Source organism: Musa acuminata, chromosome BXJ3-10 (genome assembly GCF_036884655.1).
Source record: "Musa acuminata AAA Group cultivar baxijiao chromosome BXJ3-10, Cavendish_Baxijiao_AAA, whole genome shotgun sequence".
Taxonomy (NCBI): Eukaryota; Viridiplantae; Streptophyta; class Magnoliopsida; order Zingiberales; family Musaceae; genus Musa; species Musa acuminata.
Genome location: NC_088358.1, coordinates 30,216,851 through 30,233,578, shown reverse-complemented (window position 1 = coordinate 30,233,578; position 16,728 = coordinate 30,216,851). Strand labels below are relative to the sequence as shown.

The window sequence follows — 16,728 nt, the reverse complement described above, 5'->3', positions numbered from 1 at the left end:
AAAACAAATATCACATTCACTAATAATTCTAAACCAGACATCAAGTTCTTTTACTGATTCTAAAACAGACATCATTATATATAAAACAATCATCACATCGGATGAGATCATCACTATATAAAACAAACATCACATCTAATTCTAAAACAGACAAGATTCTAAAACAGTCATCATGTTGTTTTACTGATTCTAAAATAGACATCATGTCTGATTCTTCTACAGGCACCCCCTATATCTAAACCCATGACTGTTTAGGATCTCATCCGGCATGATGTTTGTTTTAGAATCAGTAAAACAACTATATCATTTCATGAGGGCAAATTTTCGAGCTTAACATCCAGCCAAAACATCTGTCGGACGTTCAAAAGATTGGAGATAAAAATGAGAACAGAATGCTATTTAGATAACACGAAAATTTGAACGGATTAGAGTGAAGATAGAAGCCCTGAGACAATTATTTGCCAGTGGCGCTGGAAATCAAGACTGACACAAACCAATGAGATCCGTGGATGTCAAAGTCCCGAAAACACAAAAAGGGGACGTATGTCTAGTCTTACAAGCTGCTACATTTCTAACTCTAAGCAAGTAAGTCTCACCCAACCAACTTATAAGGTCAATTTGGTGTATCTCACAGATAATGACCACAGACAATGACAATATCGTGAAAAACACAGAGATCAACAATAAAGCTGGACCTGGAGAATGAGAAACTTTCCGTAATTGCCATACGGACCTACAAAAACAGATCATATAATATCAGAAACCTGTACGCAAGAAAGAAAAGAAAGACAGGAGAAGGCAATATTTTAATAGAAGAACTGTGTCCTGTCACATGTGATGCCATTGTTAACCACCACGACCGACTCCCTGAATGCCAGTGCAGGATCATCCGCGAACAACATGCGCAAGCAGAAGCACAGGCCACATCCTCATGCCAAAAAAAGGAAGAGAGCACACAATCAAAGAAGGAACACTCATCCAAATCAATCAAGATCACATACATGCCAGCTGACCAATGCATGCATCATAATTGAGTTATAGAAACCTTCTTTATGTTACTTGAGCACACAATATCACCGAAAAACCACCCCAAAAAAAAAAAGCAAAAAAAAAAAATCATATTTCTCAAAAGTTTTTCCCTGCACTACAATCACTGACAAAGTACTCCGCTGATGAAAGCTCAAATAGAGTGGACAGTCGCAACAACAAACACAGGTCCAAAAATTGCTACAGATATGAACTTTAGATGATCAAGTCATAACAACCAGGCACATAAAATTGATTATTTATAACTGTTTGAAAAAAAGCAAAGCATCCAGAATAAAGGCAATCAGCAGCTACAACAAAAAGGTTAAGAATCTTTGCCAATCAATTCTCATCCTAGTACCTGGCCCTTCTTTATATCACACCATGAACTAATCAGATCTACCCCAGATCAACATTTCTGGCCATGATTTTTTTTATTTTCCTTGAGATGAAAACATGTTCCTACAGAATGATAGGTAAATACAGCATATGCAACTTCATCTTAATGAAGAAATCCATTCATAAGTCTTTTTCTTTTTTAAATGTGAGAATAAAATAATTAAAAATATAGAAAAGAGACGCTCTGGGGGAACCGAAGAGTTCACCGAAAAAACCCACTGAAGAGAGAACTTAAACAAGGGGGTAATTACCATCTGTTTGATGGTGGCACAAGCCACCACATAGGTCTAGAAAGAAGAATTTGTTGTCATAGTATATTTGTGATCACCTCTAGCCAAGGAATACAATGGCTGTTATTATGATCTAATGACGGCACAAAAAGCAACACTCAATCGCCCACTAAACCACAGCCAGTCAAGAAGATTCCATAAGGTTCAAATGAAAGACTCCAGGAAAACAAGGTTCCTTTTATCTTACACTCAACATTCAATGTCTTAGTAAACCAGCACTTCCACGAAGTATAGCAACTTGAACATCCAAGAAAGCATACCCCACAACAATATACAAACTTAGGTCTCTAGCATAAAAAATTTGGTACTGTTAGAATATAGCAAATCGCAATAAGCAGAACCTGAGTAGATCAGACATTGACGATGAATATAGGAAACATCGGTTAAAGAAGAAAAATTGAGAAGTCAGTGATCCAAGATAATGACAGAATGCTGAGCATGATCCATCCACCAAAAGTCATTCCAGATACTCGGGAACGAACATGGTCTTTAAATAACAGAATACTTGCCTGGTTGGGAAGCACTAGGAAGATTCAAAGCCTGAGCTGTGTAATCCTCCAGGACTCTTTTCACCTCAGCTTTAGCTTTCTTAACAGAAGACTCAGTAGGGCCCTCAATATATAGGTAAAGTTTGCGTTCTCCTGGACCAGCAATCTTGCCTGGTGGAAAGTATTGGCCCCTAGTAGTAATAGCAGCTCCCGTCCACTCTGAAATTGGACCTAACGTCTCTTTGTGGGTGACCTTCCAACGAGCATTCTGTGGGAAGTCATTGATCTCCAACTCAGCTTCATAGTGTTGAGGCATAGCTTCAGCTTGTATCTTTGCCAAATTGTGCTGCAAATTCAATGCAGCAGCTATTGCAGCTGCTCTAGCAGCAGCCTCTCCAGGCAAAGCAGTGCCAGGAGTGGAAGCTAGAGCAGCTACACTAGAAAGGTTCCCAGAGGGTAGGGCGCCAGCGAAAGGCAATTGGGTGGCAACCTGAACTGGCATTGAAGTATTAGCTACCTTCGAAACTGCAGCTAATGCTGCGACTTGGGCAGCGATTGCTGCAGCCTGCGACAGATCACCACCAGCCTTTCGCACCCCTTCATCCTCAGAATCTGAATCTGATTTATCTTCCTCAAACCCATATTCTCTTGCCTGAGCTTTCTTTGCAGCTTTCCTTGCTTCATCCTCTTCTTCATTAAACTTAAAACCGCTTCCGCCATAGCCAGTTCCATGAGCATGCTCAGTTCCCTGGTTAACCTTTGCCATGAAGCCATCAGCTAATGCCTTCAGATCTGCAGGAACAGCTTGTTCAGAAAGTTCCAAGGCTTTCACTAGATCGGGTGCATAACGCTCATCTTCCTGTGAAATAAATGTGATAGCACAGCCTTTTCTGCCTGCTCGACCAGTTCTGCCAACACGATGAACATAATCTTCATAGTGGTTCGGGACATCAAAGTTCACCACAAGCTCAAGCTCTTTCACATCTAAACCTCTTGCGGCAATGCTAGTGGCAATTAAAAGGTTGCAGATATTACTCTTGAAATCAGATATTGTAGATTCACGGTCAGTCTGATCCTTAGCACCATGAAGGGACAGGCACGGATAACCATGCTTCAGTAAATCCCTAAAGAGAGCATCACATTTATCTTGTGAATGAACAAAAATAAGAATCTTTCCCTTCTCATACCATTCGCCTAGGAGTTCCAATAGCCTCAAGAACCTCTCACTTTCTGGTCTAACCTCAACCAATTGAGTGATATCTTTGTTAACTACACTTCTACCACCAACTTGGATCTCGACAGGCTTGTTCAACACCTTGCGAGCTAATATTTCCACTTGCCGAGGAAATGTAGCTGAAAACAGAACTGTCTGGCGATCCGGCCGTGTATTCTGGATTATCCTGGTGATCTGAGGCTCAAAGCCCATGTCAAACATTCTATCAGCTTCATCCATGACCAAGAAGGTTACCCTGCGAAGATTAGTGATTTTTCCACCACTTGTGCAGAGAATATCTATCATCCGACCAGGAGTGCAAACCACAATCTCAGTACCCCGCTTTAGCTCACTGATCTGCTGAGCAACACCTGAGCCTCCATACACTGGCACACAGTTGATGTTTAATGGCTTTGCAAACTTCTTGATGTCACTATAAATCTGTTGAACAAGCTCCCTGGTAGGAGCCATGACAAGTCCAATAGGACCCTCACCAGACACCACCTCAGGCTGGTCTTTAATATGTCTGAGCATTGGTAAAACAAAAGCTAGCGTCTTACCTGAACCAGTCTTTGCAATTCCGATGCAGTCCCGTCCACTCATGATGATGGGGAGTGCCTGAGCTTGAATGGGCATAGGCTTTTCAAAGTTAAGCTTCTTAATTGTATCCAGTATTTTGGTACCCAGTCCAGCCTGACTCCATGTCCTAATCGGCTTAGGCACATCCTTCCCGTGTATCTTCAGTTCAAGCTGCTTGCGGTAGGCTGAAACCTCCTCGGCTGACATCCTTGAGATCTCCTTCAATTCAATGTACAAATTTTTCCTGAAAGGTAAGTACTGGATCTTTGAGTGGTCCACAATTGACAGCTTTTCAGCCTTCGTCTTCTTGACCCTTTTCATGAACTCTTCATCATCTTCATCCTCCACAGCAGCCTCCTCATTCTCCAGATCCTCATAGTCAGGATCAGAATCTTCACCTGGAATTATCCTCCCCATTGCATTCTTCTCACCTTTTCTCTGCCGACCACCATTACTAACAACTTCCTTAGAAGCCTTTCCAGGGGAGGCTTTCTTTTCATCAGGCATGGCCGCAAGCTCAGCACTCTGCAACCTCTCAACTTCAGGAAATACCGTGGACATCATGAAGGCATCAAGCGGGTCAATTTCTTCCTCACCATTATCATTTCCTTCTTCAGAGTCCTGAGGAACAACGTCTTCATCCACAGGATCCACAGCCATAGCTTCCCCATCTCCATCTATCGGCTTGGGACTTTCTCCATCAACAGACATGCCCTTGTCAGACTTTGAGGAAGCTGCAGTTTCCTCATCATCAGACTCCCCTTCCAAAGTCCAATTCTTGCCAGACTTGGCTTCCTCCTCCTTGCCATTGCCGTCACCCATCTTCTCTCTCTCCTCCTCTTCCTTCTTCCTCCGCATCTCCTGCCACTCCTGGACCCTACGTCGCCGCTTGTCGATTTCTTCATCCAACTTCCGCTGCTCCTCTTCCAGGACCTCCTCACGAGTCTTAGTTTCCTTATTATCCATCTCCTCCTCAACGGCCCGGCTCTTCCTGTTATCCTCACTCCCTTCCCGGTGTCTGTCGACCCGGCTGCTCTGCTCACGATCACGGTCACGGTGGTCATCCCTCCTTCGGCGCTTCCTGTCATGGCCCTCCTCGTCACTTTCCAGCCCCCGCCGCTTCTCCTTTGCCCTCTCCCTCTCTCTTTCTCTTTCCCTCTCTCTATCCTCCTTCTCTCGTTCCTTCTCCTCCCTTTTTCTGGCCCTCTCCCTCTCCTTTTCTCTATCCTCCCTGGCTTTCTCCTTTTCCCTCTCCTTCTCCCTCTCCCTCGCCCTCTCCTCTCTGTCCCTATCCCTGTCTTCTCTATCCCTATCCCTCTCCTTCTCCCGATCTCTGGCCCTCTCTTTGGTGCGCTCCTTATCCTTCTCCTTCTCCCTCTCCCTCTCTCTCTCCCTCTCCTTTTTGTGGCGAGAATCACGGTGATGCTTGCCCTCGACGCTGTGCTCCCGCTCGGACCGCCGGCTCTCGCGATCGCCGCGCTCAGAGTCCCGGTCCCGGTGCTTGTCCCTATCGCGGTGGCGGTCGCCGCTCCTCTCCTCTTTAGCCCTTTCCCGATCGCTCCGCCTCGACTCCTCCTTCCTCGGCTTACCGTCGTCCATCTCGTCGACGAAACCCTAACGATGGCAAAAACGACGTTGGGAAACCACTCCCTACTCTCCACCAGATGAGGCCGAACCAAAACAACAAAGAATAATCGGACGAAACGAAGAAATGCCTCTCTATAAACCCGACTCCGCGTGGTGTCTACTCTGACGTATGGTCAAACCGAGATCGATCGATGGGTCGAGCCAAACCCAAAGCATACCAACGCGTTGATCGTAAATTTTCCTGTTGCCTCTTCAATTCCAATACCACTTTTCAGCATATATCTCCAGACAACAATACAGCATATGAAAAGAGGATCGTCTCGCCTTTCGATTTTTGCCGTCCCACTAATTGATTTCTCTCGTGTCCTATCGACCATGACGCATAACGAATTAAGACATTAAAGTGCACTAATTATGATAACGTGTTCACCATTTAATTAAACTTCAGGTTCACCCAAATCCATACGACCCACCATAAGGAAGCTTCGGGAATCAACAGCCCATCATCGGCCCACCAGCCCAGAGAAATTTCTACCTAAGTAGAGCCGAAGGTTCCGGTCCACGCCCGATGCGCTTCCGGAGCCTTCCAGACCCACGCTCCGAAGCTTCCTTCTCCTTCTCGACGATTCCCGAGCGATCTCTCCCCCCTCTCTCTCTCTCTCTCGCTCGCACTTGTATATATGGGGGCAACCTCCTTTCCCACGGCAGAGAAAGCGAGAAAGGAGCACAGCAGAGAAGAAGCGACTGAAGCCACTAGCTAACGGAGATGGATGTGAGAATGGTCGGTCTGGATGGTCCTTTGTTGTCGACGCTGCAGCACCTGATGGACATGCCTGACGAGATGGAGAAGACCTTCGGCGGGCCCAGCCACACCTACGTCCGCGACGCCAAGGCCATGGCCACCACCCCGGCCGACGTCAAGGAGCTCCCCGGCGCCTACGTCTTCGTCGTGGACATGCCGGGACTCAAGGGGGGCGAGATCAAGGTCCAGGTCGAGGACGGCCGCGTCCTCGTCGTCAGCGGCGAGCGCAAGCGAGGCCCCGACGGGGAGGATGGCAAGGACGGCGGGGTCAAGTACCTGCGGATGGAGCGCCGCGTCGGCAAGTTCATGCGCAAGTTCTCCCTCCCCGATAACGCCGACGTCGACGCTATTTCGGCGGTGTGCCAGGACGGTGTGCTCACCGTCACCGTCCAGAAGGTGCCGCCGCCGGAGCCCAAGAAGCCCAAAACCATCGAGGTCAAGGTCGCCTGATTACTAACTAAATCATCGTTACTACTTTGCTATGGAGTGACGCAATTACTACTACTCTTTACTTTCCATGTCTGCTTTCGACGTCTTTGTGGTGTTTGGGGGTGTGGTTCGCAACCCCGTTTGGTAGCTCGATGTGAGCAAATCGTATTATGAATCAATCTATGGTGTTTGTGGAAGTGTTTGTTCCTTTGTGCCGCGTTTGATGCAAGCATTCAGAAATGAAATGGTTCATCAGCGCCTACTCTAAATCTACATCTGCGTGACCAATTTTGGTGTTGTGCATCATCAGTAGCAATCTGATAGTGGTGCCTTATGAATGGCGTCCGACGACAATTTAGGTCGACACATTTCCTCCCAGTGTCGAGGCTAAGTCAACAACATGATTGGTAGTTAAATGTGACGCTTTTCGACGGCGTCGGAGCGGCCACATCCACAGCCCCAGGGTTTGGATATTTGGGCTGCGCAGCCATCTCCAATGGGTCACATTGGTTCCGCTTGAGAGCGGGCCGATGGATGGCTTTCGACGGGACCAAAACAGGGAATCAGCCCCAAACTTGCACATCGACGTGAATGATATCAAACTAATTTATGAAAAGGGTCCTTCCTGTGAAGTTTAGTGTTCCCCAAGTGTTTCAAACAGGAGAAATAAAAAGTTATGAAACATATCAAACGCTCCGATTCAATGTCTCACGAATTATAATTATGTATTTACTTTCAATTTTTTGTTTCAGCATCTGATATATATTATCAATTTTTGATTTCCTTTCTAATAATAATAATAATAATAATAATAATAATAATAATAATGGGAAACTCCTATTAATTGTGTGATATGAACGTCATACAAAGACGCGCTGCGAGCATTGAGTTCGCATTGCAGCGGATTCGTTAGTAGTAATCCTAGGATGGTTTGATGTTTTATATTGGCTTCGTGTCTGATTGGGATTTTGTGTGGCGCCGACTTCACTTCACTTCACTTCATGTATAATTATATATAATTTTGTATTGTTAATTATATGAAAAGATTTTTATTATAGGTGATCATTTATTACGTAATATCATTCCTGATAATATCTGACTTTTTTAGTCATTACGAGGTCAACGAAGAGTGTCCCGTATTTCTTGTAGTGTAGGATCTCATCGATCTAATTTTGTTCCTCATCAATCGTGGTCACGTTGTGTCCTTCAATGGTTTAAATCGACAACGTCTCAGCTATCGGCCATCATTCATTCGGAGCCCAGGTGCTAACCTAATAAGTGCATTAACTTGGGTATTTCTATGTGAGGTATCCGCAACACATTGAGTCAAGAGAAGCTTAAGACTTCATGTGTTTACTTGTTCGGATCTTTCACAATAAGTCTAGTGTCGCCCCTTTTTGAAGTGGTGGAACCATCTACGAACAAGGCCCATATCGACGAGGTGTGCTTATCAGCTTCAACCTCGGACAAGGAGGTCAGCTCCTATATGAAATTGGTCAATGCTTGAGCTTTAATGGTAACCCTCAGTAAATATCAGATGTCAAACTTGCCTAGCTCTATCGACCACCTCAGCATCCGACCCGAAACATCAAATAGTGAAAGGATTTATCTGAGTGGTTAATTAGTGATCACTTATACGAGGTGCACTTAAAAATAGAGGCGAAGTTTCCTTGCCAAAAGCCAACCTCTCGATGCAGGGGGTATCGCTCCTTAGCTCCGCTTAGTATATGGCTAATGTCATAGATGAGTCTTTCGACTTTTGAGTCATCTTGCATTGATACCAAGCTAACTACCTGCTTAATAGCGACGAGATAGAGGCTGAGGGCTTCATCCAGAATAGAGAATAGCAACAGCAATTGAGCGAGGTGGTACTTCAACTTCTCAAATACCACTTGGTATTTCTGAATCCACGAGAAACCCTTTAGATTTTTAGTGCCCGAAAGAATGACAGACACTTAACGTCGAACTGGGATAAGATTTTTAGTGCATTGTTATTTACTTTGTTAACTATTATGCTTCCTTCATCGGTTGAGGTGGATGCATCTCTAATATAGTACAAATTTTTTTAGGGTTTGCATATATTCCTCACTAATAAACAATGAATCTAAGAAAAATTTTTCGAGGGAACTCCAAAAGCACACTTGGTCGTATTGATGCCTATGTTATATCTCTTCAAAACCTAAAATGTCTAGACCAAGTTCATGAGGTGTAAGTTGGTTGTTCTACTTTTGATTATCATGTCATCCATATATATACCTCGACATTCCTCCTGAATGATGTTTGAATATTTTATTCATCATCATTTGACATGTCACCCATATATTTTTCAATTCAAATGAAACGACTCTGAATAAAATATGTCACGATCCGTGATGAAGAAGGTGTGTTCTTGATCCCGTGACATCATTCTTATTTGGTTGTATCTTGAGAATGGATCCGAGAATAGTTATCCTTTGTACATGCTTTTTTGAGATTATATAATCGATACACACTCTTAATTTTTATTAGGTTTTTCTTTAACTAATATAATTTTAGCAAGTCATCGGGGATACTGTACTTCAGCGATGAATCTCGCATTTAGCAACTTATCCATCTCGTCGATAATCACTTGTTGACATTTGGGAGTGAAGTTATGAGGTTTTTGCTTCACAAGGCATACATCGTGGTAAATATTCAAGTAGTACTAGGCCATGTCAGGATCTATTCCTGACATATCTCTTGATGATTATACAAACACCTTAGCATTTTCTCTCAGGAAGTCAAGTCGACAAGTGATACTTGCTTCTCCTTGGAGAGTATTGTCCTGACCTTGATCACTTGAATATGACATGTTCCTCGACCAAAAGCTCCATTAGCTTCGGATATAAAAGGGACTTAGTGAAATCTTAAGAATCCAATGACAATGTCTCGAATTGAACCTTCCTCTATAAGGAGACTATCGTAAGATAGCACTAGCGAGATTTTTTCAAATCAATCATTAACTCCTTGACATCAGTTAGTGAAAACTTCGTTACCACGTAATAGCAGAAACCATCTGAATGGCGTTTTTTCCAGTTTTCTTGCAGAAAGAAGTGCCGAAGCCAAGGTTGATCCAAAGTACCCGACAACCTTTCGGTTGGACGGTTGTCGGAGTGTACCGAAGCCAAGGTTGATCCATAGCAATTTTCCTTTACCAAGAGTTAGGAACTTGCCCAAGTCGAGACGTCTTCAACGCTAAGACTGACAACCGACCATTTGGTTGACAGGAATCAAGAGTTAGGAACTTACCCAACTGACCAAGTCGGGTTGGGCTTGGATGGAATGTTTGATCGTATCTGTTTACCAGCATCCCATGGTACAAACTTGAGCTCCAAAGGAAAATGTAGACCATCTTCAGTTCATCACGAGAACTAACAGCAACCAGTTTATCACAGCATCATCATCAGAAGCATCGGGAGAAAGAAAAAGACAGAGAAATACTTGAATATTCTACGACCCATCTTAATCTCTTTTTTATATCAGAATATGTGTCGATATCTCACTGCAAGAAAAGAACCAAGTCATGTTTATCTCACCAACGTATAGGAGATGAGGTTTGCTATAAATCCTCTCTCACCATCGGCGAACGAGCAGCCTTCACAAATCATTTATTCATCACCATCCTTTTCTGGATAATGTTCCTTCTGCTTCTGCTGGGTCTGAAACACAAAGAATGTAGCATCAAATCAGTCACACAAAGAACCTTGAAGTTGACAACATAAACACAAGTATATAACTTAACCAGATCAGCAGGAAAAATTGGTCATGCTAAACAAATTAATCAATGCATCATTCACTAATCAACAGATTCCCGAGATTCCGTGAACTTAGGGTTTGATTTATTAGGGTTAAATTAACCCACTTTAACCATAACACGTTCAGAAGTAATTATGGTACTACTTACAAACTTCAATGGCCACTTGATGAAAGAAAAAGAAAAGAAAGAAGCAGCAGCTTAGTAACGAGCAAAATTAACATGACGAATTGCAAAATAGATAAATAATAACAAGTAACTTATTCACTCAGAGATAATGGGCACAGAATTGTATCAACTTACATAGATAGATACAACCTCTCCACCATAGTTACTTCTTTTCCGATAATATAATAATAATGTTTCAAATGGAAAACTCCGATTGGATGTGATGTACAAAATGTATTCGGGAGCTTTCTTACACCGAGTTGATTGTGTGATAGAGAGACGCGTCGCGATGCGGTGCGCGGTCACATTCCTGCGGATTCGTTCTACGCAATTCTACGACGGACGGACGGACGGACTGTTGAAACACACGGACTGATGAAACACTCCGACCCTTCAAATCGTAGGTGCAGACGAGTGAGCAGAGCTACGTGTGTATGCTTTCGCATCCAAACAATCAAGTTAATAGCGTCTCGTCGCATATTTTATATTGGCTTCGTGTCTGATTGGGATTTTGTTTGGAGCCGACTTCTCTTCACTTTGCAATATTGGTATTTTAATTATTTTTTATTCTTAAGTATATATATAATATAATATAATATAATATAATATAATATAAATTTGAAAGTATAATTATATATAATTTTGCGTCGTTAAAATAATATAGTATTAAAGATATACCGAGAGGAGTGCCAGATCACTCGAAACTTAAATGTCCGAGGGAAGGGAGCAGTGGGTATGGATCTGCGCTGGAACTTCATCTCCATGGACGCGCCACAATCCATCTCAACAGCCATGACACACCTTAAGGATGTTGCAGTAACCGCAGAGCGCTTGTCGGCCAACTGTGTATCCTTGACCGCTCCGGCTTCTCATACAAACGTCTTGCCATTGCCGCCCACGAAGAGCGGAGTCGGCGTGCCACACGTACGTCGGCGATCGACAACACCCAGAACGGTTATCTTTCCAGAGGTCCCGTCAGGGCATCCTGTTATAATGGCCCTCGTGGAGGGGTCAAATTGTAACGATGTCGCAAGAGAGTCGCTTTCGTTCGGTCCGTTCATCAATCGTCGACCGACTTGGAAGTCAATTTTGGACAATACAGAAACGTGGAGGATAAAAGACAGACGAGTGTGGTCGACCACCCGACTTCCTCTACCACCCATTGTGCATCCTCTCAAGTTGGCCCCACTACGGCGTTCCTGCATACGGCTGCAAGTGGGTGCGTGAGCGAGCGTCGCATCACTTTTATGTCCTCCTGCCGAAAGTGCCGTGAAGCTTCCGCAACCTTCCCTGGATCACGCCTCCACCATGTGTGCCGCTTCTTCAATGTCGTCATCCGTGACGTTAATGACCGGGGTGCTGAATCTGCAGTTTATGTTCGTGCAGGCTACGGCACACCGTCGCTCGCCATTTGGTGGGAGATAGGGGGGTCCCTCTGTGACGGCTCTGGCACCCACTGGTGAGGGAGTTGTCAGATGGAAACGTGGGCATGAAATGGGGCGTGGAGGTCCAGCCGGAACATCAGAGTAACGTTCTTCCAAGTGGCCGATAGCTGAAATGGACAAATTTAATGGCATCGGATGCCGACGTACATTAAATGTCTTTTATTATTCAACATCGTGTCCCGTCACCCGACGCAGAAACCCCACAATAAGTCGAGACAAGGGGAAAGCGGATACGTGTTAGAATGCAGTAGAAAACCATCCATCCTCACTTCCCTATATAAATATGTTGCACCTCCCGCACCCATTGATAAATGAGTGCTCTTCTCAAAACCAGTCTTCCCATCGGGTCCTGTTGACAGATAAGCAAAAGCTATCTCCGGCAATGTCCGCGGCGCCGCGAGCAGAACGTCCTTATGTGGAACCTCCGCTGGACGCCCGCAAAGACGACTACTCATTGATCACCCTTCTGGGCTTTGCATTCTTGACTTATAATAGCGTCACCGCCGCCTACGGGTCCATTCACGACCTCTGGGCCTTGTCCTTCGTCATCGTCGCCTATGCCGACCTCGTCTCCTTGTTCTGGTGTCTCCGACAGTTCGAGAGGTCCAACCAGCGCCACAAGGAGAGGCTCAAGGTGGCGGTCTGGTTCCTCACCGCCCTGCTCACCACCATGTTTTCCTACAAGGTGGCCTCCGTCATGCCGTGGCCCGTCGCGGTGGTCGTGTGGTGCGTGGGATCTGCCACCATCATCGGAGGCTTTTATGCGTTCTTTGTCTATCGAGAGCCCCCGATCCACCAAACTGCGAATGGAAACAAGCCTTAAGATGAAACGGGGCGGTGCGTCGCTGCATCGCTTAATTGTTAGATCAAAGGAGAGCGAAGGAAAAAATCGACGAGAGCAGAAGAAACACGGAGAAAGCCGTCCTAAAGGATCAAAATCGTCCGATACTGCACTGCGGACAATTTCCATTCGCCTCGGCGTGGTAGAAGCTTGTTCTCCTATAATATTCCGGACTAGAGGGCGTCGAAGATGTTGCAAGATGTTGACCGTATTTAACTATCAGGATATTGAGACCATCGTGTCTTTTATCTGTAAGAAAAGAGTTGTCGAAAAAATTAATACTAATAATAAAGATGTCACAGCTAATCGTAACGAAGAAAAGAGTTGTCCATTTCGTTCAGCTCGACTATTCTTCTTATCCGCCTCTCCTATTCACGGCCACTGCTCAACCTCACTATCTATTTCGTCGGTACAAATCACGTTACTCGGCACCGATGGATTGAGGACTAATGACCGTTGTCTTGACTCTGCGGGACCTCTAGCGTGTTTAAAATTTTAAAATAAGAAAAGAAATCCTTTTTCTTTGAATGAACAAAAATTGTAGTAGATTATTCAGAGCCATAGATAGACGTATCAGTGAGAGATAATGCGATCTACGAGAATTGGTGTCACCGTATTCGGCTGTGTGATTAAGGGTCCCATCAAAATGATTCAAACTGGCCACGGTCAACCAATTGGCAAGAGATTGACGATAGAGGGGGATTTGGATTCTTGCTCTACGAGGCAAAATTAGAAGAAATTGCTATGGAATCTCAACCATGGACTCCGGAGCGTGTACAAATGTAAGGAGATAGTGAAGTAATGGAGACGTGAGAATTGGCAGATTGATTGGGCCTTCCGGTAGGTTGGACTATGTAAGAGGGGCTCTCTCTCGTAAGGTGTCATTTATGGGTATATTTGTAAATAGAACTCTTTAGTATCTTGATTTTTAGATTTAAAAAACTTATATTTAAATTTTTATAGTTATGAAAGTAAAATATAACTCTATTTTTTCTGGCGTCATTAGTTTTACTAACAAAAGCATGAAAACGATAAACAAAAAGATAATTTCAACATCCCAACTAATAGTAGTGGATGGTGACATCGTTGGGAGCCGCGGGTGATTGTTATGGACGAGGAGAGAGAGTAATAATAAGAGTTGAGATAAAAGAAAGAGGAGGAAGAGGATGACACGATTACTAATGCTCCATAACTGAATCGGTAACTCAGGCTTTGATTAGAGCGATTTGTGATGCAACAACAACGATTAACTTTGCAGGCACTCCGAAGCATTGTCCAACTATCCCTTTTCGTTGTCGCATCCTACTCTTAGAACTTGATGGTGAACCACAACACGACTAAAAGGGCCACTTGTAGTGGCATGCCCATGGTTGTTTCCTAGTACGAGCCAACCACGCGGGCGGTCAATTCCACACACCATTGCCTACTCGACAACCACATCCTCTAGCTTCAACTTGGCAAGATGATCTCTACCCTCTCCTTAAACACCCTGCACTATCGTTTCGTAATCATCCACAGAGAATCTATGGGCTTCTTTACTCGAGGTGTCGTGCATGGACTCGAAGATGGTGAGATAAAAGTCAGAGGATGAGGAGGCCATCGAGTACAAAGAGGAGGTAGCAAAATCAAGATTACATGAAGCATAGAAGGGTTGTCCCGCCATGGACCTATGTTGGAGACGCAACAACCAATGTCGTGGGAGTAGCAAGAGCACAAGTGACCCCTCAAATATGATGAGCAACGAGAAAATTAACATCCTGAACGGATATATTATAAGCTTAATAAAGGAAAACTATATCCGGCCCATAATAGATCGTCGTCTTATAATAGATCGTCGTCTTTTCATTGCTTTACATGTACATCGATACTAACACAATTTGGTCGACAAGCGTAGTGTTAGGATTCTGTAGCTACACACTACACTACACGCTGCGTACGCAACTAAATCCTTGGACCATTGTATTTGGCCCTAACCACAAAGAAGTCGTCAGGCTGGTTCCTCCCTTCAAGCCAAGCGTACGTCCCGACGTCCTCATCGGCTACCGGGTTCGCCTCTCCTGTTATGGTGGGAAGGAGAAAGAAACAACATCACTAAATGATGGATTCACGGCCAAACTCAGGTGGCAAAACGCATCATACCCAGGAGTGGCATGGGGACGATAATTATATATATATATATATATATATATATATATATATATATATATATATATATATATATATATGCACGGTTGCATGAGACAGAGGAAGGAGAATAACCATCGAGAAGCAGGATAACATCAACCTATTGGTGGCGACGAGATATCTCGCCCTCCAAAGCTCTCAACTTGGAATAAACCTAAAATCAAATGAAAGTCGAGGATATATAGGTATATGTATATGCATAAAGGAGACCAAGCGAAACGCAAATTTGCGCAAAACCTACCCACCAGGAAACCAAGCGTATGGACGATCGTGGTAGTAGGTGCAATCCCTTCGTCGAGCGCCGGAATAAGGCGGTCCCAGCACGTCCAGCACTGCACAACATGTTCTTGCTCTGAAACAGTGCAGGTTGCCTCCGTCTTCCGGATAAAGCACGGAGGTCCTACAAGGCGCAGTAAAGATGGCATCCGTCTTCACTTTCGCCAAGCGCAATCCAGGGGGTAACGAGGTTGCTATTCAGATGTATGCACGATGAACAAGTAGCAGCACAGATCAGTTAAAGCTCTAAAACCCATTGAGTTAAGTTACAGCTCTAAAAGTGAGTACTCATTCCATGGAACTGACGTTGTAAAGGGTTGACCAGCTCGGCCAAGTTCTGAGGCACATTGACCCAGTCATAGGATTTGATGTGCATGGAGCCGAAGAGAAGCTTGGTGAATACCGTCATGCCTGGATGGTCGTGGAGTGGGATCACACCCGACGGAGGCAAACAGAAGATGACCATCTGCACGGTCGAAGCATCCATACATAGATCAGCTCCTATGGAACCAACATAATAATAATCATCGTCATCGTGATCCGTACCGAGAACTCCTCGAGCTCGCGGATGGGCAGGTACGTAATCACCGGCGTTCCTCTGGATGCACCACGTCGGAAGTACGACATATCCGAAGTAAGACCAACATCCGAGGCATCTATACCATCTGCAAGTTTGGAACGTAGCAAAGGGGATTATGTTCCGTGCATGTACGCAGCAGCTTACCATTCAAGCGCATTGTATTCACCATGTTCACATCAGAAACCCTTCGTTCATTCATGGCCGAGTTTCTTATCGATGGCAAAACACAGGAAACGGACGGCAGCATAAACAAAAGTGTCGAAAATTACGATCATATTATTGAAATCCCCAGAAACCAACGTAATAATGTCTTTCGTATGAAATACACGGAAAAAGAAAGGTGATAATGTCTTTCGTACCGAAAATGGACATCCTCCGGCGAGGGCACGATCCCGGCACCTCCGTCGGCAAACACCTCTCTGCACGTATCCAACATCCTCTGCACCGCCGACGGCATTAGCCCGAGCTTCCGTTCCCTAGATTCTGATCATCGAGCAAGAACCGAAGGAGGAAAGGAATCGGAGGTAGGAGACGGGTTCCGCATGGTCTCCCATATTTATATGAGGAAGACTCGTAATTAAGCTGCCGAGCGTATTCCGATCCCAATTCTGTGGGTGGGGGTTTCCGCCCGGAGAGGATGAGAGAGAGA

General features: G+C 44.6%; 4 protein-coding genes and 1 long non-coding RNA gene across 7 annotated transcripts; 2 read left to right on the top strand and 3 right to left on the bottom strand.

Moving 5' to 3' along the window:
* Positions 1–431: 431 nt before the first annotated feature.
* On the bottom strand, positions 432–5,744 carry LOC135651320 (DEAD-box ATP-dependent RNA helicase 42-like). 2 transcript variants are annotated; one of them, XM_065171327.1, is made up of 3 exons: positions 2,225–5,744; positions 833–928; positions 432–733 (listed from the first exon to the last, which is right to left on the bottom strand). In XM_065171327.1, exons 1-3 carry the CDS (start codon positions 5,592–5,594, stop codon positions 678–680), a joined length of 3,522 nt encoding a protein of 1,173 aa, XP_065027399.1. In that variant the 5' UTR covers positions 5,595–5,744; the 3' UTR covers positions 432–677. The 2 variants fall into 2 exon arrangements, with proteins under 2 accessions (XP_065027399.1, XP_065027400.1); XM_065171328.1 differs by lacking the exon at positions 833–928 and having other exon boundaries at positions 2,225–5,740.
* A 419-nt stretch (positions 5,745–6,163) lies between these two features.
* On the top strand, positions 6,164–7,010 carry LOC135651321 (17.0 kDa class II heat shock protein-like). Its single transcript, XM_065171329.1, has one exon. The coding sequence runs from the start codon at positions 6,349–6,351 to the stop codon at positions 6,832–6,834; it is 486 nt and encodes a 161-aa protein (XP_065027401.1). The 5' UTR covers positions 6,164–6,348; the 3' UTR covers positions 6,835–7,010.
* A 3,239-nt stretch (positions 7,011–10,249) lies between these two features.
* On the bottom strand, positions 10,250–11,700 carry LOC135650703 (uncharacterized). The gene is made up of 2 exons (XR_010501599.1): positions 11,432–11,700; positions 10,250–10,490 (listed from the first exon to the last, which is right to left on the bottom strand). It is a non-coding gene; the product is annotated as an uncharacterized LOC135650703 (long non-coding RNA).
* Positions 11,701–12,495: 795 nt separating this feature from the next.
* On the top strand, positions 12,496–13,379 carry LOC103968832 (uncharacterized). The gene has a single exon (XM_009382163.3). The coding sequence runs from the start codon at positions 12,581–12,583 to the stop codon at positions 13,019–13,021; it is 441 nt and encodes a 146-aa protein (XP_009380438.2). The 5' UTR covers positions 12,496–12,580; the 3' UTR covers positions 13,022–13,379.
* A 1,464-nt stretch (positions 13,380–14,843) lies between these two features.
* On the bottom strand, positions 14,844–16,615 carry LOC135586116 (plant cysteine oxidase 2-like). Of its 2 annotated transcripts, none has more exons than XM_065170396.1 (6): positions 16,439–16,615; positions 16,046–16,164; positions 15,806–15,965; positions 15,469–15,693; positions 15,324–15,377; positions 14,844–15,096 (listed from the first exon to the last, which is right to left on the bottom strand). In XM_065170396.1, exons 1-6 carry the CDS (start codon positions 16,449–16,451, stop codon positions 14,981–14,983), a joined length of 687 nt encoding a protein of 228 aa, XP_065026468.1. In that variant the 5' UTR covers positions 16,452–16,615; the 3' UTR covers positions 14,844–14,980. The 2 variants fall into 2 exon arrangements, with proteins under 2 accessions (XP_065026468.1, XP_065026469.1); XM_065170397.1 differs by having other exon boundaries at positions 14,854–15,096; positions 15,299–15,377; positions 16,439–16,613.
* Between the last annotated feature and the right edge of the window lie 113 nt (positions 16,616–16,728).

What these genes read in the sequence shown, in the direction of transcription:
- LOC135651320 (XM_065171327.1), bottom strand. Translation starts at nt 5,594, where the DNA reads ATGGACGACGGTAAGCCGAGGAAGGAGGAGTCGAGGCGGAGCGATCGG. An exon ending in TCCTAGTGCTTCCCAACCAG is followed by an intron (nt 929 to 2,224) that starts GCAAGTATTCTG and finishes TTTTGGCATGAG; the next exon opens with GATGTGGCCTGTGCTTCTGC. An exon ending in GGTTAACAATGGCATCACAT is followed by an intron (nt 734 to 832) that starts GTGACAGGACAC and finishes CTGTTTTTGTAG; the next exon opens with GTCCGTATGGCAATTACGGA.
- LOC135651321 (XM_065171329.1), top strand. Translation starts at nt 6,349, where the DNA reads ATGGATGTGAGAATGGTCGGTCTGGATGGTCCTTTGTTGTCGACGCTG.
- LOC103968832 (XM_009382163.3), top strand. Translation starts at nt 12,581, where the DNA reads ATGTCCGCGGCGCCGCGAGCAGAACGTCCTTATGTGGAACCTCCGCTG.
- LOC135586116 (XM_065170396.1), bottom strand. An exon ending in TCCATACGCTTGGTTTCCTG is followed by an intron (nt 15,378 to 15,468) that starts GTGGGTAGGTTT and finishes ATTTGATTTTAG; the next exon opens with GTTTATTCCAAGTTGAGAGC. An exon ending in TATCTCGTCGCCACCAATAG is followed by an intron (nt 15,097 to 15,323) that starts GTTGATGTTATC and finishes CCACCATAACAG; the next exon opens with GAGAGGCGAACCCGGTAGCC.